This window comes from Salvelinus alpinus, chromosome 5, assembly GCF_045679555.1.
Source record: "Salvelinus alpinus chromosome 5, SLU_Salpinus.1, whole genome shotgun sequence".
Lineage (NCBI taxonomy): Eukaryota > Metazoa > Chordata > Actinopteri > Salmoniformes > Salmonidae > Salvelinus > Salvelinus alpinus.
In genome coordinates, this window is record NC_092090.1 from 59207149 (window position 1) to 59234183 (window position 27035).

The 27035-nt window shown below is 42.7% G+C and overlaps 1 protein-coding gene and 1 long non-coding RNA gene across 4 annotated transcripts in view; both read right to left on the minus strand.

Moving 5' to 3' along the window:
* The window catches only part of LOC139576408 (uncharacterized), a 530253-nt gene that overhangs the window by 147482 nt on the left and 355736 nt on the right, over positions 1 to 27035 (minus strand). The gene's annotated exons all lie outside the window — the stretch shown is intronic.
* Positions 205 to 26115, minus strand: LOC139576397 (scavenger receptor class F member 2-like). Of its 3 annotated transcripts, none has more exons than XM_071402501.1 (11): positions 25344 to 26115; positions 22542 to 22600; positions 20669 to 20770; positions 19991 to 20510; positions 17019 to 17237; positions 16426 to 16554; positions 15334 to 15437; positions 13549 to 13663; positions 12911 to 13008; positions 7486 to 7647; positions 205 to 3871 (listed from the first exon to the last, which is right to left on the minus strand). In XM_071402501.1, exons 1-11 carry the CDS (start codon positions 25451 to 25453, stop codon positions 2589 to 2591), a joined length of 2901 nt encoding a protein of 966 aa, XP_071258602.1. In that variant the 5' UTR covers positions 25454 to 26115; the 3' UTR covers positions 205 to 2588. The 3 variants fall into 3 exon arrangements, with proteins under 3 accessions (XP_071258602.1, XP_071258601.1, XP_071258600.1); XM_071402500.1 differs by having other exon boundaries at positions 7486 to 7644; positions 12911 to 13035; XM_071402499.1 differs by having other exon boundaries at positions 12911 to 13035.

The following is a 27035-nucleotide window of genomic DNA, read 5'->3' on the forward strand; positions in this document are numbered from 1 at the left end:
TGTAAAATATCAATTATTGCTAAGAGGATGGATGGTTCTAGGCTACAAATGGGGGAAGGGAGCTTTATGTCTGGTTCTGAAATCAATACTCTCGGGCCACTGTGTGATGTTTGTGTGATGGTAATGATAATATTTTAGCACGCAAAAGGTTGACCGAGGGATAGGTTCACAGATGAATGTGAGAGGTGAGAATGTCCATATAGCTACATGTAATCGCTTTTATTTCAAAGAAGTAAATAAAATAAAATAAAAAAATTCAACGACAATAAACAACTGAAAATCAGATCAGACTAACAAACAAAACAGAATGATGAGTTACAAATATACCATATCGCTGATAATGTTTCTGCAGCGTTTTGAGGCCCTGCTTACAAATATGTACTGTAGCCTGTGAAAGCAGGCAGAGGCCAGTCAGTCAGATATAAAAAGATGTGTTATCTGCTTGCTTAAATTGGCACTTTATAATCACACAACTCATATGGTTTTAGTTACATGTACTTAATAACAGTGGTAACACAATAATGCACATCCTGTATAATCCTTTGAAGTTTTGATATTTGATATTTCCTATGGACAAAATGATAGCAATTGGGAAAGTCGATAAGATAAAGAGAGTAGGCTATAGATTCCTGTGTAGCTATTAATGCCAGATAAGTTGCACTCTGCTTCATGCAGTTAAGTGTTAAACAAACAATAACATCAACAGAAGAAAGGGAAATGACAAGCCAAAGGCAACTTTACAAAGTACATACTCATACTGTGGCTGCAGAGACCCTGACACAAACAATCAAATGTAACATGAAAGCCAGTTCATTGACACAAACAAAAATAAGTAGCAAAATAATTCATATAAGCGCAGCTTACAAACATATACAATTATACTGATACAAAAACACCTTCACGTGTAGAAAAAGAACGCTGGTAAAGAGTAGGCTGGCTGTACCATAACAAAATGAAAACATCAAAGGCACCAAAACAATCATAAGCACTATCAAATAGCTCTGAAAACTGTGGAATGGACAGTAAGTCTGAATCCACAGTCTGAACCACTGCCACTTTTGTACTACTTTATATTATGCAGATTGGTTAATTGTTTTTTTAATGAAGTGTTGTATTTATATTCCATACTCTTTTCTACGAGCCTCCTCTTGTAATGTAGTAATCATCACATGTATAAAACCAGTAAAACTTAATGCAATATGAAATGTTGATTAAACAAAACATCCCTGTCGGGGTAAGTGTTACCCTTGATTCAATAAGGCCTCTTTAACCAATTAGCTTTAATTAGCTAGCATTATTCAGCTAATTAGCCACACTGGAATTCAAGTTAAGAAAAAGTAAACCTTCTAATGTAACATGACGAGATTGTCTGTCAGGTAGGTGGATGATTAATATACGGGTAAAGAATGACTGAAGTATCAAAATGTAAGTATAATATTTCATCTGATGCGTTCCCCGTGGATGTGGAATTCAAACATGACTTCAACCTTTATAAACAACATTATGATGAGAAATACCAGATAAGCCAATGCCTCTCACAGACTGTTTCTAGTGGCCAAAGACCTAGTGGCAATACATCTGTCTCTATGTGCTTCTTAGAAAACAATGGCTGCAGAAACAATGCACAGAAGCATTTGGTATAAGGAACATTGCCTACCCACATTTATTAGTGCGTAAGAATCAGGCTGAAAACTATTGAGTGGGAAAGAATCTAAGACTAAGACATTTACACTAGCTGTTCAATAGGCCCGACGAAAGAACATAACAGCATCTTAGCTTTTTTTAGCTGCTTTTATAGCATATCCGGGTAATATAGTGCGTGCCTTCAGAATACAGGGCTATTGCTCTGTTAGGAGGGGAATGACAACAAGTGGTTCCTTAAATGTTTGCATTGATAACTAATTTCATTGTCAATAAACTGTGACTGACAAAACTGTGGAACAAACGTACTGTACTTCAGCTAAAACATTAGATTGTGGACAACATAGCAACAACAAAAAAAGATACAAATAACTCAACAATCTACTTTATGGAGTGTTCCTTATGGAAACTGGCTAATTTAAATCGAACAGACAAATACCATATTTGTATTCTCAGTACCTTGTTTCAACTTGAGACCTCACTTTGCATAGATTACATTTCTATTGTTGTATCACATACAATGTTGAGGAAAAACATTTTAATTTACAATTATTGTCGGAAATTCCTATATAAATATAGTGGTGGGCATTGGAGAGATATAGTATAGATGGAAGAAAATAGAAGATGATTGTTTGCCGCTGTCAGAACTCTCCCACTGCCACAGTTATGTCCGGCTTTGAAGTGGAAAACTGATACATTGCAGGTATATGAGTTCAATATAATACAAACACACCAATGAGAAGAACCACAGTTTAAACAAAGTTCTACTTACTTTCCACTGGTCCTGGACGAACAACACACACACACACATAATAAATTCCTTTGATGAAAAACCACCAAGTCCTTTTGCATGTCTCCTTTGGAAGAAAAGTAATTAATTCCCCATTGTCATGTGTGTGAGTAACAATAAAAAACCCTGGTCAATAGGTCTTGGAGTAAAAAATTGTCTATTTGATTATCTGCGGTGGCATAATTGCTGTCTTTGTTGGTGTCTTAGTTTCCAGAGCAGTATCCAATGTCCCTTCCTTGCCTCTCTTTCTGGGAGGCTTTTTGATGGGGGTCTTCTTTGGCGTGACGTCCACTGCTCCACCATCACCCTCTCCCACCCTGGAGCCGTTCAAGTCCTGCTTCTCCGGGCTCTTGGGGGCGACCTCGGGGGTGGCTGGGTCCGTTGTGGGGACCCCCACACCCACCATCTTCTGGAGGCTGGTGGTGGTGGGCAGCAGAGGCTTGTTGGAGCCCTGGTGGCCTGGGGTGGTCGGAGTGGTCCGCTTGGCCTTCTGCGGAGGAGTGGGCTTCTCCCGGTCTCCTCGGTCCCGGAAGGCTGGGGTGGGCAGGCCGTTGGTCTTTACCAGGCCGGTGCCCTCATTGCGGTTGATGCTCTGCGTCTTCTCCTTGAGCTGGGCCGCCAGGAGTGTGGCAGCCTCGGAGTTCATGTGTGGGTGGATCACTTTGGGGCTCTTGGGCGGCTCCTTGGGGTTCTCCACAGCGGCTGCCTTCTCGGCCGCCTTCTTGTCAGAGTTGGAGTTGTGGAAGTTACCGATCTTCTTGAGAGCGTTCTGCACCACTCCATTTATGTGCTCCATGTGGTTAATATCCTCCCTGGACCTTCCCAGACGGTGAGCCTTGTGTTTGCTGGGGGAACCATTGACCTCCGTCCCCTTCCCCTCCTGGTTCCTCTTCTCCTTGGACGTCTCCTTCAGCCTCTGCCTCTCTTCGCTCTTGGCTGAGCTGTCGCTGGAGCTCCTGGTCGTCCTCTCCTTGGGCACTGTCAGCCCCTTACCACCCTGGTTCAGCTGCTCCACCTGGGGTGTGGTACCCCCGGTGTTCCCATGGATCCACGACACCTTCGGTTTGGTGGAGGGGTCTGGCGGGCGTGGTTTGTTGGTGGTCTTCCATCCCGGGGATGGTGGCTTGCCATTACCTTTGACCTCTATTGTAACTGTGCTGCCACCCCCATCCTCTTCGTCCTTGGAGTTCTTGGAGAGGCGTGCAATGCGAGCATAGAGGGCCCCGATGGCCGACTCAGAGCCGCTGGTGGAGCCCTCGCTGTCAGAGGACTTGAGCAGGGTTGCTTCGCTCCCATCCCCAGCCTGAGGCTTGTTGGTGGTGATGCTGGTAGCGCTGGTGTCTTTCAGAGAGGTGTACTCCCCTGCATCGTCCTCACTGGGCACAGCTGCTGCGGATGGCTTCTCAGCTGCTGGCTTCTCCTTACTCTCATTCAGTGACTCTATGGGACAGTAAGATATATAATTGATGAGAGTCAGGTTTATTTTGGATGGTAATGGTGATCATACGTAGGTGGTTTATTTCCAAAACACTATATCCACACATGTATTACTTTTTATTTAATTTTATCAGAAATGATCGCTTATGAGTACCTTCATGTGTGTGTAAAATATTACTGTTCTCAAATTTTGTATTCAAGACCAGTGGTGTAGTGGAGGGTATACGCAGGTATACGCCGTATACCCACTTGTTTTTTCAGTGGGCATTGCCTATACTCACTTCTTAATTCCCACTGATAGGTATCAAAGTAGTGTAGCGGAGGTATAAGCCGTATCAATTAATAGGGCTGATGGAACAGAATGGAATGTTTTTCTTCAAATGTTGATAAACTATTATTTGTTCACATTTTAGGCGCAGCAATGTACACATGGCAGTAGACCAATGCGTGAATGTTCCCAAATGCAATTTGCGGGAAAACACCGTTCTGAAGTCCGCACTGCACATGCAAGCTGTTTCATGGCCAGAGATTGAAATACAGAGATGGAAATATCCGTTAAAAAGAGGTGGAATTTAAAGATGCAACAACTATCATGGGTTGCTAATATGATTAGAATAATGCCTTTGGCTGAAAGAAAGTTGAAAGAAAACCAATAAAACAGGAGAATGCATATGAGTAAGTCTTTATAAAAAAGAATTGCCTCCACATTTCTATGATTTTGACTTTAGGCTACTTTGAATCAAGGTAAGACATGCCTCATAATATGAAGTAAAACGTCCAGGTTTCAAACAATTAAGGAACAGGAAAAATATAGTGATGCTAATGATAGTTCTTACTGTCTTCTGGTAGATGGAAAGGCTTTCCTAAAAACCTTCTCTATTAAATGTTAACTAGCTACAAAGTAGCCCATGCCTTCCTGGCAGAATGATATCATGATGATTATTTGCATCAATCCAGTGGTCATTTCTTTTGCAAACTCCATATCATGTGCTACAGAAACACAGCTAATCAAACAATAGTGCTAGGTACCTGCATACTCAAATTAAAGGGTAGCTACCATCAAAAATCACAATTTATTAGATTTTTACCAGACCTCAAAAGTGGTTTCCTGATGTGCATTGTTATGGACTTTTTTGTTGTTTTTCCTGAAGAAGAAAAAAAAGTGTGACTTTGAGAACGAAAACCTGAAAAAATGGGGGAAAATCTGAAACCTGTGAATTTCTGACTCAGTCTATCTGTTTCAATAGTATTAGCCTACTGAACGGTACAGCTTGGGTTGGCCTGACTGTGAGAGATCATTATGGGATTTATAATTTTAGGTCATTCAGAGTGTATGTCACTGTTTCTAATATAATGTTTCACACAGGGCGCCATTTGGAAAAACGTAGGCAAAATGATAGGAAACACACCTCTCTAGGCACCACTACACCACTGTTCAAGACGCTATATATATCCATTGTTTAGCAGGAACGGAATGTTCATATCCTGTATATTTGACTGAGATACGTGGTTGTCTAACCTAACTATCTTTAGATGAATGCACTTACTGTAAGTCGCTCTAGACAAGAGCATCTGCGAAATGACTAAAATGTCAAAAGTAAATGTTTTACATACAGATCTCATATGACTCTACTGAATACATTTGACTGTGTAAAACCTAGTAGTACTACTTATTTCACTGAAAGTGAGGCGGAAATAGAGCATTTTGCAAAAAAACATGATTATGTGTCTCTCTGAAATGAATCCATCAAGTAATAGATTTTAAACAAATACACATCTGTTATTGCCATTATTAGATAGTGAAAAAACACTCATAATTTCTTTAAAAGCTAATTTCTGAAAATAGATATGCAGTGCCTTCGGAAAGTATTCAAACCCCTTGACTTTTTCAACAACAAAAAAATAGGTTACAGTGTTATTCTAAAATGTGTAAAATATTTTTTCCCCTCATCAATCTACGCACAATAACCCATAATGGCAAAGTAAAACAGGTTGTTAGAAGGTAGGTAAACCTTCGCCCCAGTCTGAGGTCCTGAGTGCTCTGGAGCAGGTTTTCATCAAGGATCTCTCTGTACTTTGCTCTGTTCATCTTTGCCTCGATCCTGACTGGTCTCCCAGTCCCTGCCGCTGAAAACATCCCCCCAGCACGATGCTGACACCACCATGCTTCACCATAGGGATGGTGCCAGGTTTCCTCCAGACGTCATGCTTGGCATACAGGCCAAAGAGTTCAATCTTGGTTTCATCAGACCAGAGAATATTGTTTCTCATGGTCAGAGAGTCTTTTACTGAGGAGTGGCTTCCGTCTGGCCACTCTACCATAAAAGCCTGATTGGTGGAGTGCTGCAGAGATGGTTGTCCTTCTGGAAGGTTGTCCCATCTCCACAGAGGAACTCTAGATGTCTGTAAGAGAGACCATTGGGTTCTTGGTCACCTCCCTGACCAAGGCCCTTCTCCCCCGATTGCTCAGTTTGTCCAGGCGGCTAGCTGTAGGAAGAGTCTTGGTGGTTCCAACCTTCTTCCATTTAAGAATGATGGAGGCCACTGTGTTCTTGGGACCTCATATAGACAGGTGTGTGCCTTTCCAAATCATTTCCAATCAATTGCATGTACCACAGGTGGACTCCAATCAAGTTGTAGAAATATCTCAAGGATGAGCTCAATTTCAAGTCTCATAGCAAAGGGTCTGAAAATATTTGCCAAAAAAATCAAAAAACCTGTTTTTGCTTTGCCATTATGGTGTAATGTCTGTAGGTTTCTGATGGTTTTTATTTATTTAATCCATTTTAGAACAAGGCTGTAACGTAACAAAATGTGGAAAAAGTCAAGGGGTCTGAATACTTTCTGAAGGCACTGTACAGCGGCTTTTAATTAAACTCTTCATATAGAGTATTAGTACATCATCGGGGATAAAGGATGCTTATGTGAGGCATGTTCACATTATTTAGAATGAGTGTACATCATATTTATCTTCTTGAATAATATCAAGACATTTTGAGGCCTCCAAAAACAATAAACTCTAAACTAAATAATATATAAACTGATAGCCATGATGCTCTCCACCAAACTACATTGAGAGATTCATGAATTGGATGACTTTACCATTATATTTCCTGTTCATTGCTTCACATCAACACAAGGGACAGGACTCGATGGCACATGGTAAGGATAACTAACTATCATATCTCTCTAATTAGCTTTGCAGAAGTGTGTGACTCAGTGCTCAGTCATCCTAGTACGTACTCTTCCTTTACACTTTGTGACAAACAAATCCCACTCCAAGTGTGTGTGTGTGTGTTCAAACATCTGTGTGTGTACGTGTGTATGTGCATGCATCCATACGTGCCTGGATGTGTTTATTTGTGGAGTAGCTGTGGCTAATCACAGTGTTTATTGTTCTTTCCTGATGACTCACCTTCATAGGGCACACATTGTTTAGACAGGTCCATTGTCGTTTGTGTCCGACCGTGTGTGTGTCTGTGTGTCTGTGTGTCTGTCTGTCTGTCTGTCTGTCTGTCTGTCTGTCTGTCTGTCTGTCTGTCTGTCTGTCTGTCTGTCTGTCTGTCTGTCTGTCTGTCTGTCTGTCTGTCTGTGTTTGTGTGTGTGTAATGACTCACCTTCATGGGGTACACAGTATACGGGGCCATCATCGCTGGGTTCCTCCTCGAAGGAATCAAAGGACTCCTGGGAGGACCAGGAGGAGGGGCAGGGCTGCTCAACTGCAGAGGGGGGCTCGATGAAGCTGCAGTTGAATGTGTTTTCCGGGTCATGGTGGGCTACTGGGGGACAGGGAGAGAAAACAAACACAGAGAAGCAGGGGTCAGAGAGAAGTAGATTGACAGGACTACCTTACAAGAACAACAGATCGAGAGAGATGTTGTGGAGTGTGTTGATGTTGTCAGGCACGGTACAGTCTGGCTTGAGTTATCTAGAATGTTACAATAGTGTTTCATGTAATTTTTTTGTGACAATCTGCGTGATTCTACAATCCTTAAACAAACGACTATTTACTGAGAAATAAGTTTGAGTTTTCCTTTAGTTATCATACCAATAGACAGAGAATGCTCCATTTCCTAAATGTAAGTACTTTCTCTCTCCCTCCCTCCCTCCCTCCCTCCCTCCCTCCCTCCCTCCCTCCCTCCCTCCCTCCCTCCCTCCCTCCCTCCCTCCCTCCCTCCCTCCCTCCCTCCCTCCTCTTTAGATGTTGATGTATTCTGCTGACCCTTCAGTCTGGGTGACAGCTGTGTTCGTGTGGGACGTCTGTGGTTCCTCTTCTCCTTTCCCCAACTGGCCGAGGACTGACTGACTGTGTGTGTGTGTGTGTGTGTGTGTGTGTGTGTGTGTGTGTGTGTGTGTGTGTGTGTGTGTGTGTGTGTGTGTGTGTGTGTGTGTGTGTGTGTGTGTGTGTGTGTGACTGGGCGTTAACTGGACACTAACCACATCAGATACGTCAATTTACACCCTCCCCCCTCTACTGGATGACACATGAGCCCATCCGTTTGTTCTCCACTAACGCTAAGCTAAAACTAAACCCTCTCTTGGCTGGAAGTTCCCCTCCAACTCTCTATGTATTTGACATTATTTATTTGACCATTTTAAACACAATTCAGCAACACAAGTAGATTTACTGCATTTAAAATCATTGAGGATAAATCAAAAAAGTTTTACAACGTATTTCCATTGTGGTCCTTATTGTGTTATGAGTTTATAGTATGAACGTTGTGGCATGGATGTCATCTCCCAAACTGTAAAACAACTGACCTCTGCTAACACCAACACAACCAGGTGTGGTACAGCTACAGCTAAATGAGTACCAGGAGATGTGTAAATGCAAGAGCAACATTACTTTACTATTCTCACAGCACTTGTTAACTAGGCCTTGGGGTTTGGGGGGGGGGGGGGGGTGTACTAAGCTAACATATGGAATTGTTTTAAGATGGTCATACCATGGATCATTTAGCTTTTAGATTTGAGAATTTTAGGACCCCTGTAGGTATCAGATTTTCTTGGCAATACAGACAGTCCAAAAATGTAACATTAGGAAATGGATTTTGAAGTGTCTGTCCTATATTTAGGAGATATATGAAAGCTCAGGATTTTTATATATTTTTTTACACATATATATCCCCCCGGTTAAAACAAAACAAATTGTTTTAACCGGTATGGGGTTACCTTCAGTCCTGTGAGTCCTGTGACACTTGTGGGGGTCACAGAACAAAAGGGAGAACATCATCGTGTTTGTGGGAGTCTCATCTTTCCAGAGAGTGGTGATATTAGTCTGTACGGTTTGGATGCTACAGACAGAATTTGGCACATCGGCGGTACCAACTTCAGACAAGTCCTATGTGGATGTCATAGAGCAAAATGGACCACACCATCTTGTTTGTGAGAGTCTCATCTTTTCCATTTTAGTTTGTAAGCTAAACCGTTCAGACACTAGATACTGTACGTTTTCGTGAGAAGACTGATTTTCGGGATGTCTCCAGGTCTGACAAACAGTGACATAGGTGGATAGCGGTTAACCTCAGAGGTTGAACAGATGGATTTTGATGGGAATCTTTTAATTTTGTTAATTAGATTGATGCAAGGGGACTATCTATTTTGGTGGGAATTTCCACTGAAAATGGTGGGTACTATGAGGATATCCTACATACTGCAGAGTCAAGCAGAAAGTGACTATTTGTCTATTTCTCCATACTTCTGAAATTGTTCCAGGCATTATATCTGGTGACATCCCAACATTGTTCAGATATTGTTCAAATTCTACATAATACCGCCATGGTGATGGGATTAAATGGAGGAAATTGACTTGATGTAGATTAGTTGGATTGTAGCAATGGCAGCCGTTAGAAACAAACAATATAATATAAACAGTGCCCATCCAAATATTTATCCACGGACACAGAAAAGAAAGGCCATGAAAATTCTTTCATAGCAGCTTTTCTTCCAGCTGAAAATTATTTTGTTCAAATTCAATAAAGTAGATACATAAATAAATGGCAGACATTCTGTTTGAACGGTATGCACTTCATGACTATTGTAACAGCCCTGCTATGCTAGACTATAATGAACAGACGACTCCAATGCCATGGAGGTACAATAGCAGAATGTCCCAGTTGACTTAACCAATGTCTGTGCTAGACTATATTACTCAGGACTGATGCAGTGTCCAATAGGTATAGCATAGGGCCTACTGTAAGTAACCTCAATTGACCAACTAACCAACTGGCTCTTTATTCCATACATTCTCTTTCATGATACAGTGAACAACTGCTGTTGCAGCAGACTAAAAGTCTGGAGCCGGATGGATTCTTCAGGGAGAGACAGGGCAGCAGCGAAAGCCCAAAGCTCAGCCTACAGAGTCCATTGGACAACTGTGCATTTCTGATGAACCCCAGCTGTACAGGCCTATCATAGCTGCCTGTGAGGCCAGCTACACTGGAGCAGGTGGTCCCGCTCCACATCACTTTTCACAGGGAAGCATTCGGACATGCAACTGTATCCCAAATGGCACCCTATCCCCTATATTATAGTAGGATAGGGTGCCAGAGCCCAAAAGTAGTGCACTATACAGTATAGTGAATAGGGTACCATTTGTGACACACACGCACACACACAGAGGACTACGGAATGGAAATGGGGGAAGGCAGCCAGCCGAGCGTGAGATAGCTAACTATAGTATAGGGCGTTGGATAAATATGCTTAGAATGGAATGACAAACTATAAGCAGTGTGGAGGTTTTAGAAGAGGAGGGGGGATGGGAGAACGTTTATGTATGAAGGAACGGAGGAGCTATATGAGCTATGCAAGACAGAGCAAATGTTTTCTTCCTCCCTCCTCCTCCTCTTCCTCCTGTTCCTATTCTTCCTCCCTCTGTTTCTCTTTACATTTGTCTTGGATTGGGTGAAAGTTTGGGTAAAGACACCTTAAATATTTTCTTCCTGCCTCCTCATCCTCTTCATCTTCCTCTTCCTCCTATTCCTCCGCCCTCTGTTTCTCTTTACGTTTGTATTGGAATGGGTGAGTGTTTGTGTAAAGACAGCATAAAGGTTTTCTTCCTCCCTCCTATTCCTCCCCTTTTTCATCTTTCCTTTTGTCTTGCCACATCTGTTGTAGTGTGTTGACCACAGTGTTGGTAAATCATAGGTCTGACACGGGCTGGGGTAAATTTGGCCACTTCCTGTTTCGAGTCCAGTGGGCCTCCTGTGGAATGTTGAAGGGACTGACGGCGCCCCAGGGAGGGGAGAGTTTCAAAACGCTGGCAGGCAGGCCACGCTTCTGTGGGCAGGCAATGAGGAAAGCAAAGCAGAGCGTCCTGGCTCTCGAGATGGAGGGAGAGAGAGAGAGAGAGAGAAAGAGAGAGAGAGAAGCTGACCAGTTTATCTCTCCTTATGAACAAGAGAGTCTATAACACTGGGAGAAGGACTCCAAAGTATATTCTTAAATTCAGTCAGTTATTTTTATAGCTGTGTGTTGTCATGTATTGTTGAATGTGAGGGAGGAAAACTTAGAGAGAATTGGTTTTGGTTTGAACCAAAAACTCTATTCTACTCTCTACAAATTCCCAAAGTGGTAGTTTGTTCTCCTTGATTTGCTTGATCGCAACCCAGACATGGCACGATATGCTTTGTGCACAAAATAATGAAAGGGCTTGTTTGTTTGAAAGGTCATACGCATAGACTTTTAACAAAATGCCATTTCTGTTGCCTCTGGCGGATTGTTTATAAGTTACAGTAAACTTTGAGGGTGTTTGTGCAAAATGATCTTAATGTCCCATGACACTGGATGACAAAGACAATACTGTTCCAGTGTGTGTTTCTACGCAGGCACAATGAAGACAGCTGCGAGTTGAAATAATCAGCTAAAGAAGTGGAGAAGAACATGCTAATCGTTGTGAAAGAGGAGAGAAACAAGGTCACCACTTTTTAACTCCTTCCCCATCACTGTTAATTGGTAAAGGTAACTACAATATATCCCACAAATATGGCATTTCTTAATTCCAAAATCTAGTCAGAGCACTGTCAGAGCTATTCCATCCATGCATTCAGAACCAGTCTAGATAGCCATGATTCAATTTAACTCCTACATAGCAGAGCCAAAGCAGAACGGCACAGAATGTGGCCGTGTTTGAAATTTCTAGAGATTCCAGAAGGCATCTGGGTAGACAAAGGAGAGTTCTTCAGTATGTAGGTTATGTTTAATGTCCTTTAAGCTGACTTGAGTTGGGTCCCGACAGACAATCCTATCCCAGACCACGAGACCTTCCTCCACTTCCTTCTCTCCCTCCCTCCACACAGACAGACAGGAGCTACTCTCCCTCCTCTCCCATCCACATTGACACAAACAGAGCAGCCTTTGATAAAGTATCACTCAACACCACTCAGACCTCCCGAGCACCACACCACTACACTGACCCATTCTCTCTTAATAGCACTGCCTTCAGCCCAGCAGAGTAGGAACTCAACTCACTTTCTTAGGAAGGAGGGCAGGAGGGAAATGAGTAAAGAAAAGAGAGAAAAAAGAGAAGGGCCTGTTTAGGGTTGTAATAATATGAACACATGGTATTTAAGGGTGCCAAGAATAATAAGCCCTGCAACCAGTGCATTCCTCTCAGATGAAACCCCATACCCATTTGGCAGCCGCAGTACACTTTTCAACCCTATTCATTGTCTGAAAACCACTCCACAGAGAGTCGCAGAGAGAAGTATCACAGAGCAAAGGTAGAATGAAAACGCTCTCTCCCTCTTGCCGATGGCTTGCAATGATTATGACACAGAAACTATGGGATCATCCAGAGACACATGGAGCATATACACAATATACACAAACAAACAAGAGAGTATCCTATTGAAGAAAGTGGCTGTAGCTGCATCCCGAAGGACACCTTCTATTCCCTACATAGTGAACTACTTTTAACTAGGGCCCATAGGGCTCTGGTCAAAAGTAGTGCATTATTTAGGGAATAGGATGCCATTTGGGATGCAGGCTCTGTCTTGGCAGGGTTGAGGCGGTAGACTATGGGGAGGAGGGATTGGGGCTTACCGACTACTTTGGGCAGCTTCTGTCGTCTCAGTGGGATCTGGGGGAGTTTGGTGCTGATTCGGCTGAATCGTCCACACAGGATCCGCTTGGCTTTTTTGCTGTTGGTAGAGTTGCCTTGGTCAGGACTGAGGGAAAGAGGGAGGGGTGACGCCATGGAAAACATACTAAATTACGAAACACCACAGACTGATTCAAATGTGGGTAATGTTCATCTGTATTGACACGCTTGCAGTACAAGCAACATTTCATGGACCACATGAAGAAAAAGACCACACACAATATCATACTGACCCGATTTTTGATTTGGCTACAGACAATATGCTATGCAGGGCCTACCGTTCTTCCTTACCATGTGAACTAACCAGGAAAGACTTTAGGCCCTTATTGTAACTTATAACAAGGACCCAGAGTCTTTCCTGATCAGTCTTTCCCCCAGGCCCTAACTGTACTATATGTACTTTAATACTATATATTGTCACTGTCAAAAGAAAGCAACGATATAAGATAAAAGGGCAAAAAATGATTTCAAAGGATAAAGCCATCTGCATGAGCTACTAGCAAGGAAGGCAAATGGCCCACTCTTCCCTTCCAACCCATCCCATCCCTCGCCCTACACCAGGCCCGTGTCTGTCACTCACTTGTGGTCATCTTTATTTCGGCAGAGGCAGCAGCAGCAAAGCAGCGAGAGGAGGACAATGAGCAGAAAAGAGACCAGGGTTCCTGCCGCGATCACGCCCATCCGCTGGTTGGGCTCTGAAACAGCAGACAGACACAAGCAGGGATTTTTGGGTGTGCTACACTGGTGCAGACTGCCAGTGCCAACCAGAGCCATTTGTATAATATATCTGGTGCCAACTAACGTTACTCTCTGTCAGAACTCCCTGAACTCACAGAATCAGAAGTCTGGAGCTGAAATTCAATCTGTCCTGCACTGTGTTGACCCTCCACACTGTGGAAATACTGTAGGCCTATCGTTAAAGAGGGCATTGAAGAGATAGAGATATCCAAATTATCGACAATGTGGAACAGACCAATTGACTTCCATCTATTAAATCGCCACCCGCATTATCTATCTCCTGTTGTGGATTCTACTTCTGAAATATCTGTCAAACCCCATCTTTTCACTTTTCTCTCACTCCTCTACTACACTCCCTATACCGCCATAATTCATTGATGATTTATTAGCACCCCTCCCTTTCTAAGCTGGATACACTTAAACAGAACAGCAGTCCATCTGTTGCATAAGCATCTCTCAGGGTGTGACCGAAATGGCACACTATTCCCTACATAGAACACTATACTGTTAACCAGAGCCTTATGGGCCCTAATCAAAAGCAGTGCACTGCATACGGAATAGGATGCCATTTCAGACGCACCCTTAATTTCCACAGTATACATGCACTGTGCAGCCAGATGACGCCATCAGTGAGATGACCTATACGTTAGCAGATAGATAAATACTGCTGGCCCCTGGCCCTCTACGCCCCTCTTCTGTCATAGAGGCTGTGGATGAATGGAAGTGTGGCCTGGGTGTGGCGTGTAAGGCCTCTGTGTTCACAGCTGGAAAAAGGAAGGGACTAGCCTGGCAGAGCCCAAAGGCCTGACCTGGTGACATCATCACTGCTTCCCAACATGTCTATTTGGTAACCCTGTTTCCTCAAGCTGCTCTCCTCCCTCCCTCCATCCCTTCTCTTTTCTTCCTCCAGCTCTCTCTTCCTCTTCCTCTTTTCTCTCTCTCCAGCGGGACAGGAACAGTGCCAACAAACACAGAAGTAAAAAAAGGACACCAGGCAGTCTGGAAACACCGTTAGGCTCAACTACTACATTGACCTGAATCGACATGTGTGCTAGTGCTCATTGTCTCCCCCATAGGGCTCTGGTCAAAAGTAGTACATTATATAGGGAATAGGGTGCCATTTAGGACGAACTTGTCTCCGTCACCGCTATCAACTGGCTATTGGGACCTTCATGTGCAGTGCACACATTTGATATGTTCCCTATGGTTTCATGCAGGGGTGTGTTTTCTTTATGTTGTGCCTTTCTTTAAAAAATATATAAAAACGTCTTTATCACTAGAAGCACCAGGGTTTGACGCCGCAAGTACTCTGCTAAGAATGCCTTTTTACATCTACATTTTAGGTCTTGCAGCGTGGCTGGCTTCAAAAACAGTGACCTAACATTCACCCAGATCTGTAGAAGTGAATGAGGTAATAAAGAGAGTGGTTCCCTTACGTAGGTTGCAGAGTGTATATGTGTGTCTCTGTCTCTCTCTGTGTGTGTGTGTGTGTGTGTGTGTGTGTGTGTGTGTGTGTGTGTGTGTGTGTGTGTGTGTGTGTGTGTGTGTGTGTGTGTGTGTGTGTGTGTGTGTGTGTGTGTGTGTGTGTGTGTGTGACTAAGGAAAGAGAGTGGGTTGGTTTCCTTACGTAGGTTGCAGGCCCCAGACATTGGGTTGCAGTTCTTGTCGTGACAGGAGCAGGTCTGGGCACAGTTCACTCCATACTGACCCATCTGACACGTCATATTGCAGCTAGAAGAAAGAGGAGACACTAACAACTTAGTTACTGTGTCCATGCGAGACACATACAATTAAATAGACAGTGGCACAGGGATTCAAAGACAGTAAAAAAAAGTTTGTGGACTTCAGTGCACAACACATTAGCTTTCCAAGCCAAACCTTCATATCATAACCGCTAACAGCTACACACAGCCTACATCGTTGTCATCAGCCTACATCGTTGACTTGACGGTAGCTAATAATGGTGACAGCGATGTAGACTGTGTGTAGCGGTTAGCGGTTATGATATGAAGGTTTGGCTTGGAAAGTTTTTTTGCCTAGTCACAGACTGCTAATGTGTTGTGCACTGAAGTCCACAAGCGAAGGGAAAAGGTGGAGTGGAGGAGAGGGCGTAAATGCGAGAAGGAATAATTCAAAGCTCAAATCGATCATCCTGTTTTATGTGGCTGCTATGAAAGTGAACTGTGTTTGCGTGTGATCAGGGGTGTATTCATTTCGCCAATTCTGTTGAAAACTTTTCTTAAATGAAACCAAACAGAATTAAACGGGAATAAACATACCGGAATTTGTCTAATATAAATTCTTGTTTGCAAGTGTTTGACTAATGATTACACCCTTGATCAGCTAGATGCAGGCAAGACTGTGCAAGGCGGTATTGAATGTGTCAATGTATGTCACCTTATTTACTCAAATTTCTCTCGACCTTTGCACCTACATTGTAAACTTCCATTCATAGGCTAGGTTGTAGCAACCTCATGATGGGTATAGGGAAAATGTTAGTATCATGTAGTAGCCTAAACCTGTCAATGTTACAATGAGCTGAGTGAATGGAGTATGAATGACAGTCATCCAATATGCTGCAATAGAAATAAGGCCATGTTCATTTAAAACAATTGTCCTCCCTCATCTTAAATGGCACCGACCGCCACTGCTCTCTGGGTAATGTAGCCATGAAGGGAAGCGTAAACATTAAGATGTTTTGGTGAAAGATCCGACTCACTAGGTCCCGTAAAATCCCGGCTCACACAGGCACTCTCCGGTAGCAATGTGACAAACGCCGTTAAAACAGTGGCTGCAGTCATTCTCACAGTTATCCCCATAAGTCCCGTTGGGACAGCGCACCTCACACCTACCGACCAGGGATACAAAACAGGAATGAATGTTGTTTATTATGATCATTGTCACATCAGCTGTGAGTCATGTCTCAGAACCATTAGCACAACACGAAAGCCTGTGCCAGTACAAGTTCAGGTATTTGAAATAGTAATTATAATGCAGTATCTATGTAAATTACATTTTGACATGCTGAAAAGTAGACAACAATTGACATTTTCTCTAGCTTTGTATTCAAATGTATATTAGCATAACTGTAAGTCTTTGTTTGAAGTTATGTTTTCAAGTGTTGTACTAGAGCAGGGCTGTTCAATGTCGGTCCTGGAGGGGCCAAAACACTCCTAGTTTTCATCCTCTCCTTCAAATCTGGGACTGATTCATACCTGGGACACCAGGTGAGTGCAACAAACTACCAGGTAGAAGCAAAAAAAGTGTTTATGTGTGTGTATGTGTGTTTGTGTTTCCATTCCATTCTCTCACCTGTCCCCGATCCAGCCGGGGTTGCAGTGGGAGCACTTTCCGTCGATGCGGTTGCAGAAGTGGCCATCTTTACACGGGGGACACACATCCAGGCAGTTCTCTCCGAAGAAGCCTGGCAGGCACATCTGATCACACTTGGTCCCGTTCCAGCCCCTCTCACAGGTCACACACCTCCCCTCTGTTATTTTACAGGGCTGCTGGCCTTTACAGTGGCCACACCTGGAGTCAGGACATGAAGGGAGAGAGGGCATCAGGATGGTGGTTGAGACATTTGCCTACAAAACGGCACCATATTAACATAATATTCCCTATGGTGCACTACTTTTGGCCTGGCCTATTGACAGCAAGACTATTTGGGAACATTTTTATAGCGAATCTTTGTGTTGGTATCTACACAGGTTAGCGGGCCCTGTATATACATTTCCAGGAGCCTGTAGAAATTTTACACCTCCATACCGCCTTTCTTATAACATCTATGACATAGAGGTCAGAGAAGTGTGGGAAAGCGGCTATGTAGCAGCTCATGTATAACATTAGTTCTGTAGACTTTGAGCAAGGTAAATCACTTAACCTGAATGGCTTCAGCATATTGGATGATTATTATGAGATACTGTGAATACCAATTCCACAGTATCGCTCCAATACACTTTTACGGATCATGTTTAAAGTAACTGTCCAGTGAAAATCTCACTTTTAAAAATGTATATTCTGTTAATTCATACCCAAATAATGCTGTTGACTCTTCCTGGGCTCCCGAGTGGCTCAGCGGTCTAAGGCACTGCATCTCAGTATTAGAGGTGTCACTACAGACACTCTGGTTAAAATCCAGGCTGTATCACAACTGGCTGTTATTGGGAGTCCCATAGGGTGGTGCACAATTGGCCCAGCATTGCCGGTGTAGGCTGTCATTGTAAATAAGAATTTGTTCTTAACTGACTTCCCTAGATAAATAAAAGTTAAAATCCTATACTCGCATGAATAATTTTTATGACCGGTATACGCCCACACCATTCCACCACAGAAAAGCTGATTTTTTAAATACTTCATTAACATTTCACTCATGTTGTAATTATTTATAGGTCATATTTGATAGAAATCTGTAAACACTGGACAATTATTTTAATATACAGTGGGGCAAAAAAGTATTTAGTCAGCCACCAATTGTGCAAGTTCTCCCACTTAAAAAGATGAGAGAGGCCTGTAATTTTCATCATAGGTACACTTCAACTATGACAGACAAAATGAGGGAAAAAAATCCAGAAAATCACATTGTAGGATTTTTAATGAATTTATTTGCAAATTATGGTGGAAAATAAGTATTTGGTCAATAACAAAAGTTTATCTCAATACTTTTTTATATACCCTTTGTTGGCAATGACAGAGGTCAAACGTTTTCTGTAAGTCTTCACAAGGTTTTCACACACTGTTGCTGGTATTTTGGCCCATTCCTCCATGCAGATCTCCTCTAGAGCAGTGATGTTTTGGGGCTGTTCCTGGGCAACACGGACTTTCAACTCCCTCCAAAGATTTTCTATGGGGTTGAGATCTGGAGACTGGCTAGGCCACTCCAGGACCTTGAAATGCTTCTTACGAAGCCACTCCTTCGTTGCCCGGGCGGTGTGTTTGGGATCATTGTCATGCTGAAAGACCCAGCCACGTTTCATCTTCAATGCCCTTGCTGATGGAAGGAGGTTTTCACTCAAAATCTCACGATACATGGCCCCATTCATTCTTTCCTTTACACGGATCAGTCGTCCTGGTCCCTTTGCAGAAAAACAGCCCCAAAGCATGATGTTTCCACCCCCATGCTTCACAGTAGGTATGGTGTTCTTTGGATGCAACTCAGCATTCTTTGTCCTCCAAACACGACGAGTTGAGTTTTTACCAAAAAGTTATATTTTGGTTTCATCTGACCATATGACATTCTCCCAATCTTCTTCTGGATCATCCAAATGCTCTCTAGCAAACTTCAGACGGGCCTGGACATGTACTGGCTTAAGCACGGGGACACGTCTGGCACTGCAGGATTTGAGTCCCTGCCGGCGTTGTGTTACTGATGGTAGGCTTTGTTACTTTGGTCCCAGCTCTCTGCCGGTCATTCACTAGGTCCCCCCGTGTGGTTCTGGGATTTTTGCTCACTGTTCTTGTAATCATTTTGACCCCACGGGGTGAGATCTTGCGTGGAGCCACAGATCGAGGGAGATTATCAGTGGTCTTGTATGTATTCCATTTCCTAATAATTGCTCCCACAGTTGATTTCTTCAAACCAAGCTGCTTACCTATTGCAGATTCAGTCTTCCCAGCCTGGTGAAGGTCTACAATTTTGTTTCTGGTGTACTTTGACAGCTCTTTGGTCTTGGCCATAGTGGAGTTTGGAGTGTGACTGTTTGAGGTTGTGGACAGGTGTCTTTTATACTGATAACAAGTTCAAACAGGTGCCATTAATACAGGTAACGAGTGGAGGACAGAGGAGCCTCTTAAAGAAGAAGTTACAGGTCTGTGAGAGCCAGAAATCTTGCTTGTTTGTAGGTAACCAAATACTTATTTTCCACCATAATTTGCAAATAAATTCATTAAAAATCCTACAATGTGATTTTCTGGATTTTTTTTTCTCATTTTGTCTGTCATAGTTGAAGTGTACCTATGATGAAAATTACAGGCCTCTCTCATCTTTTTAAGTGGGAGAACTTGCACAATTGGTGGCTGACTAAATACTTTTTTGCCCCACTGTATGTTATGGGTTATCAGCTGGAGCGTATGTCAAATCATATTTCCAATCAAAACTCCAAAACCACAATATAATGCGTATCAGGAAAAAAACAGTAACATTAAGATCCTTGGAAAAGAATTAGGAGAAAGCCCTGTTTGTAAGAATCCACGGCTTTTCAGTTTCCCATCTGCTACACTATCATGAAAAATGTCTTATCTGTGGTTATAATGACACAGAGTAATGTTCTCCAGTGGTTCCTCACCTGTTCCTGCAGTTCTGTCCGTAGAACCCTGCGGGACACGGTTCCCTGCAGAACTTCCCCCGGTACCCCGGTGTGCAGGTACATGAGCCATCCGCCTGGTTGCACTTCCCATGGATACACTGACAATACCTGTCGCACCGGGGGCCCCATAGTCTCTCCCGGCACTGGCAACGACCCGTGAACTGCTCGCATGGAGAGTTATTACAATTACACTGGATGGCACAATTCCTCCCCGACCAGCCTGGACTACAGTTACACCTTCCTGTGTTCTGGTCACACACAGAGTTGAGACTGCAGTAGCAGTTGTTTGCACACTGAGGGCCCCAGAAGCCATATTGGCAAGTGCATGTGCCTGTGTCCTGGTCACACTTGCCCTTCTGGCAGAGGCAGGGCTTCTCGCAGTTGGGCCCCCAGCGGTTAGGGTTGCACGTGCACTTGCCCGTCACGTCATCACACTGGCCGTTGGGAAAGCATTGGCACTTGCCCTTGCAGTCTGGGCCCCAGAACTGGGTGGGGCACTCTGAAAAAGGAGGGATGAAGTAATATCAGGATATTATGGTGAGAACATCATAAGCATTACATAAACATTTATTTGATGCCTTAAATCTAGGTGAATATGTCCTTTCTGATGTTTCAGGACAGGACGTGTGAGATGTGTCCGAAAAACAAGGTGCTTACTTGTATCACAACTGGCTCCGAAGTATCCATGGCGACAGCGGCATTCATTGGGCCTAACGCATACCTCATTTTCCTTACAGGTGAAGTTGCCTTCACAGAGAGCTAGGGGGAGGATGTACTGAATCACTACATGTCCACATATTAAACATTGAGGGCTGGTTTCACCAGGACTAAACTAGTCCAGGACTAAACTTAATCTCTGTCCAGGAAACAGGCCCTAAGTGATATAAACATGTACAGTTGAAGTCAGAAATGTACATACACCTTAGCCAAATACATTTCAACTCAGTTTTTCACAATTCCTGACATTTAATCCTGCAAAAATTCCCTGTCTTAGGTCAGTTAGGACCACCACTTTATTTTAAGAATGTGAAATGTCAGAATAATAGTAGAGAATGATTTACTTCAGCTTTTATTTATTTCATCACATTCCCAGTGGGTTAAAAGTTCACATACACTCAATTAGTATTCGGTAACATTGCCTTCAAATTGTTTAACTTGGGTCAAACGTTTCGGTTGTAGCCTTCCACAAGCTTCCACAATAAGTTGGGTTAATTTTGGCACATTCCTCATGACAGAGGTCGTGTAACTGAGTCAAGTTTGTCGGCCTCCTTGCTTGCACACGCTTTTTCAGTTCTGCCCATACATTTTCAATAGGATTGAGGTCAGGGCTTTGTGATGGCCACTCTAATACATTGACTTTGTTGTCCTTAAAGTATGCTTGGGGTCATTGTCCAGTTGGAAGACACATTTTCGACCAAGCTTTAACTTCCTGACTGATGTCTTGAGATGTTGCTTCAATATATCCACATCATTTTCCTCCCTCATGATGCCATCTATTTTGTGAAGTGCACCAGTCCCTCCTGCAACAAAGCACCCCCACAACATGACGCTGCCACTCCTGTGCTTCACGGTTGGGATGGTGTTCTTCGGCTTGCAAGCCTCCCCCCTTTTCCTCCAAACATAACGATGGTCATTATGGCCAAATAGTTCTATTTTTGTTTCATCAGAGGACATTTCTCCAAAAAGTACGATCATTGTCCCCATGTGCAGTTGCAAACCGTAGTCTGGCTTTTTTATGGTGGTTTTGGAGCAGTGGCTTCTTCCTTGCTGAGCGGCCTTTCAGGTTATGTCGATATAGAACTTGTTTTACTGTGGATATAGATACTTTTGTAACTGTTTCCTCAAGCATCTTCACAAGATTGATTTGCACTTTTTGCACCAAAGTACGTTCATCTCTAGGAGACAGAATGCGTCACCATCCTGAGTGGTATGACGGCTGCGTGCTCCCATGGTGTTTATACTTGCGTATGATTGTTTGTACAGATGAACGTGGTACCTTCAGCAGTTTGGAAATTGTTCCCAAGGATGAACCAGACTTGTGGAGGTCTACAATTTTTTTTCTGAGGTCTTGGCTGATTTCTTTTGATTTTCCCATGATGTCAAGCAAAGAGGCACTGAGTTTGAAGGTAGGCCTTGAAATACATCCACAGGTACACCTCCAATTGACTCAAATTATGTCAATTGGCCTATCAGAAGCTTCTAAAGCCATGACATTATTTTCAGGAATTTTCCAAGCTGTTTAAGGGCTCAGTCAACTTAGTGTATGTAAACTTCTGACCCACTAGATTTGTGATACAGTGAATTATAAGTGAAATAATCTGTCTGTAAACAGTTTTTGGAAAAATGACTTGTGTCATGCACACAGTAGATGTCCTAACCGACTTGCCAAAACTATAGTTTGTTAACAAGAAATTTGTGGAGTGGTTGAAGAACGAGTTTTAATGACTCCAACCTAAGTGTATGTAAACTTCCGACTTCAACTGTACATATGAAAATACTGTGCTATGATGTTGATATGCTGTATACATACGTGTCAAACATTCCTCTCCTATCTGCCCCCACCCGCTGCAGCACACAAAGCCTGGTGACCTGACAGAGGAGAAGAAATACGAGCGTGTCAGAGAGGAAGAAAATAAGCAAGGAAACTTAAACAGACACTGGAATATAACAACATGCCACCACCCTGCACAACCACTACTATCCTTTCATCTCCTTAGTCCTCACACTTGTCCTTCATGTGGCAAACGCTGAAAACTCTAAACGTCTGCGCAGCATTTGTTCTGACTTTCTCCATATGCTTTCCATGTGCAAAGAAATGGGTAAATATGAATAACACACTTCTCACATAAACATCCTTCTCTCCAAAGCCCCTTCAACTCGACCTCTCCTGCCCGGCCTGTCAGCAGTCAACAGTCAGAAGAATAGTAGCCTCTGAAGTGCTAACCCATGGAGACTATAGAAGAGCAACTCTAGCAATAGCTAGCTAGCTAGCTACAACCACAGTTCAAAAACAATGTTTTCTTTCAAATACTTGAATGTGTGAATGAACCTACCAGGCATACCTGAAGGGTGATGTTTTGCACTTTTGGGACTATCCCATTTGTTCCAGTGTGTCAGTCAGTCTCAATCAAGCACAGCTTTGGTATCAGAAAGAACACAAATACTGTTTAAAGATGACCCCACATCTAGCCAGGAAGGAGTGAGGAGTGGGGAGTGAGTTTAGAGAGGCAGTCTTTGGCGGTCTAGTTTGAAGCAAAGCTAGATCCCCTCCACTCTGCTCTCTTCTCCTCTCCGCACTGCTCTGTCAGGAAAGGACAGATGCTTCTCTTCTTCCTCCCACACCACTGACCTCCCAGAGGCCCCCGCCACACTTTTACATCCTCTAAAGTGTTGGGGGCGGAATTCTGCCTTCAGTCAGGGCTTGTGCGCACGCACGCACACGTGCACACAGACACACACATGCGCTGTTTTTCCCCTCTAAAACCTGGCATTTGTGAAAAACACTATTTCAGCCTCTCTGTTTTGTCTCAGACCTGGGTCTGTCACACAGAGGGAGAGTCTAAGGGATACTGGTCTTATTTAGGCCTACTATTCTGGATTGGGTCTAAAGACGCAAGAATGAGCTAATACATAGATAAAAAACTGTGTTGGTTTATTTATACCTCACAAGAAGCTGTTTGTAAGGTATTAATCAAATCTCTTTTCAGTGAAGCATTTCCAATGTGGTCAGTGGTGTCTGCGATTTTAGATGACCCCATCTGACCTTTGACATACAGCTCAATCCATCACAGCTCTGGAAAAGAACACATGATGTTCATTGCGTAACAAATGTGACATTTTGAGATAAAGCAGGACTCACATTTGTCTTTTGTTACTCAAATTAGCCTAAACTTTATCGGCCACAGTATTGTTACATTTGGCACTTCGAACAGTGTTCTAGTACTGAACACTTCATTCAACAACATATTATTTGTTTCTCAACACTGACAAAATCAGATAGCAACTTTTCTCAATTTGTGTGGGTTTTTTTTTCTTCTCACTTTCCCATGGTACTTTATGATGCATTGAATACTGACAAACAATGATGTGTGAACCAACGTTGTTAATGTTGTCAATGGCCCCACTACAGTCAGCGAGCTGATTTAGTAACACGAGGACACAGATAGGAAGTGCTAAGCAGCAATGATAAATGAACAACTACTTCCCTCAATTCTTCCTGTGAGCAGTGAACCCAGTAAAGAGATTAAACAAAATGCACAAATGAAAGAAAATTATAGGGGTGTTGCACTGCAAAAAATAAATCATGCAAGCCAGTAAAGTAAAAACACTAAGAATAGGATTGTGGTAGAGACTTTAAATTGAGAGTGGGGCCAACAGTGAACGTGTGTGATTTCATTGAAGATAAAGGGTTGACTACTAGCACTAACACTCCTCCGGGATGCTAAATGTTAAAGTAATGGCCTTCAAACCAACTATAGACATTTGGGCAACAACTTTGACAACAAAGGAGCATGTTTTGCCCATGAGACACTGTAAATGCTCACCATTGTCTATTGAGTCACATTTGATCACATTCTAACACGAAAGGTAAGGATAGGCGCAGGGAGGGCCCAGGGGTCTACTTGTCATGTCCTTTAAATGTGTATAATGCCAGACCACAGAAGGGCTTTGACCTCTATTATGGAATGACAAAATGTCAACAGATTTCACACACTCTGGTCCTACACCGACACTCCTTTGACATGTGGTTTTCAGTCTGCAAAGTAAAGGTGCTTACTGGTGAATAAGAAATGTAGGCTTAAGCTAACTTGATGCACCCCCTGTCTATAAGTTCAGTCTACAACTTACCGTTGTTTCTAGTAGCTGCAGCCATACAATTTTGTGTGGTTATTTTCAGCCACATAGCCGATGCCACGACTTCAGGCCAGTGACACTAAATATATAAGGCCTGGAAGCGCCCCCTATGTGAAATTATAGAACATTACCCACGATTCCAGATGTAGGTAGCATCTGGATGGCTGCTCCTCAGATGGACTCCTCCTTGTGTAAGGAGAGTGCATATGAAAAGAAATATGACCAACTAGCCTACACAATATCGAAAATGAACTATTTTAGGTTGTGGAGGGCAAGAGAAACCAGTAATCCCGAGTCTAAAACAAACTTTTGCAATGTGAGTAGTCAATACTCAAAGCACAATAGTTCAGAATTTGATCTGAATAATCAACAAGTAGGCTAGTAGTTGCATCGCATGGAGAGCGATAGAGGCAGGCAACTCCTTTTTTTTAATCGACAGAAGCCCATTATTCCGCGTCCGCAGTGCAGCTATACTTACCCTGGTAATTTGCATACATTTCTGCCTTTGGGATTGAGTTCTTGGCTAAAACTCAAAGAAAAAAATGAACAAACCACCACAACAACTTCAATAATGATCTTCAATTCCATTTTACAAGAAACAGCATCCTTCTAGATGCCTCTTTCTCTCCGCATTCCTCCTCTCCAGAAAACGACAATTGCTCCTATTCTTCGGCTCTCCAGGGTTGCGTTTATAATCCACGGAGGTAAAAAAAAAAAAGTTTTGTTATTGTGGGAACTTCAGAAGCTTTATCCAAGTATTCGAGATATGATCCAGGTTCCAGTTGGGGAGAAAAGGCTTACCACTGCGCCATCTACGCCATCGACGTACCCAAGAGTTGAAAGAATGTGTAGCGACACCAAACCACACAGAGCACAGTTCCAAAGAAGTTATAAAACCCAAACTTGAACACGCAATTCGATCTCCTCGAACGATTACTTTCCTTCATTGCTGATTTGTAATATTAAACCATTCATTATCCCATACATTTTCAGAAGAATAAGGAAGAAGGAAAGAGGCATCAGGAAAGTAGCGGAATCCAACGGGCATCCTCCTCCGATAATAAAAGCACCCGCTTATTGCCACCAACCATAACTTGACCACAAATATTATGTTTTATGCCCAGTGCTATGGAATAGGTAAAAACTAAATCTTTCGACTGTTCGAGGCAAAGATTCCCTTTTTTTTTTAAATCAAAGATTAATAAGTGTTATTGTCTTCTCTTTCTATTGCGCTGTCATGAGTGGCGGGGGGGGGGGCAGGCACTTTCTGATTTGTTACTCTACTCTTGCCTGCAGTTAGTTACACAGAGTTAAGTGAGCATACTTTTCGTGCGCCACAGTGGATTTCTTTTCAGAGAAAAGAGGCGATAAGCAACACGCAAAAGTGGGTGTGCCACATGGGGACAATATGATATAGGCCTAGGTCTCGTTCTTCATTGCCAACCTTTCGTCAAAATATTAAATATAATACATAGGCCTACTACTACTACTGCTGCTACTACTAATAATAATAATAATAGGGTGAGTATTGGTAAAGTGGGACACTTTCTGAAACACCCCCAAAATGATGCAATTCTAAATAGGTTAAGAAATCTATTACACTATAAAAAAGAAAAAATATTAAACACAGAATGGATGATTGTCCTAAGACCAATATTTTTGCTGTCGACACTGGCAAATTGGGACACCTTGATTGGCAGAGCAAGACACTTAGTTATTTAATATATAAAAAAGAGAAATTAGAGAGTAATAAAAATAACAATTTTATAAGAATAAGAATAATTATATCAAGTATCAAATGTATTTATTGACATTTTTGTAATATGAACGCTAGTCCAAATCAATTTTATGCCAACTTCATTGTATGGGAATTTGACAGAAAGACTCCCGATTAGGCTATACTTTTGCACGGCAATGGCTCCCCCGTCTGTTTCATTAAATGAACTGGCAAAATAACCACAGAGAGGACTGTGGGTTATTAGTATATGGCCATAGTTTTTCAATACAATAGTAGTACTATTTTTTCCTGATATTGAAGGTGCAACATTAGGCCTACACAAAAAATCCCTATTCCACAAGATTTCATGACAGCGGACAGAATTATGGTCTTGCGCGCCCAAGTCCACTTTAAAGTCTTGGCCAATGAGGTCTCAATAAAGACGTGTCGAAA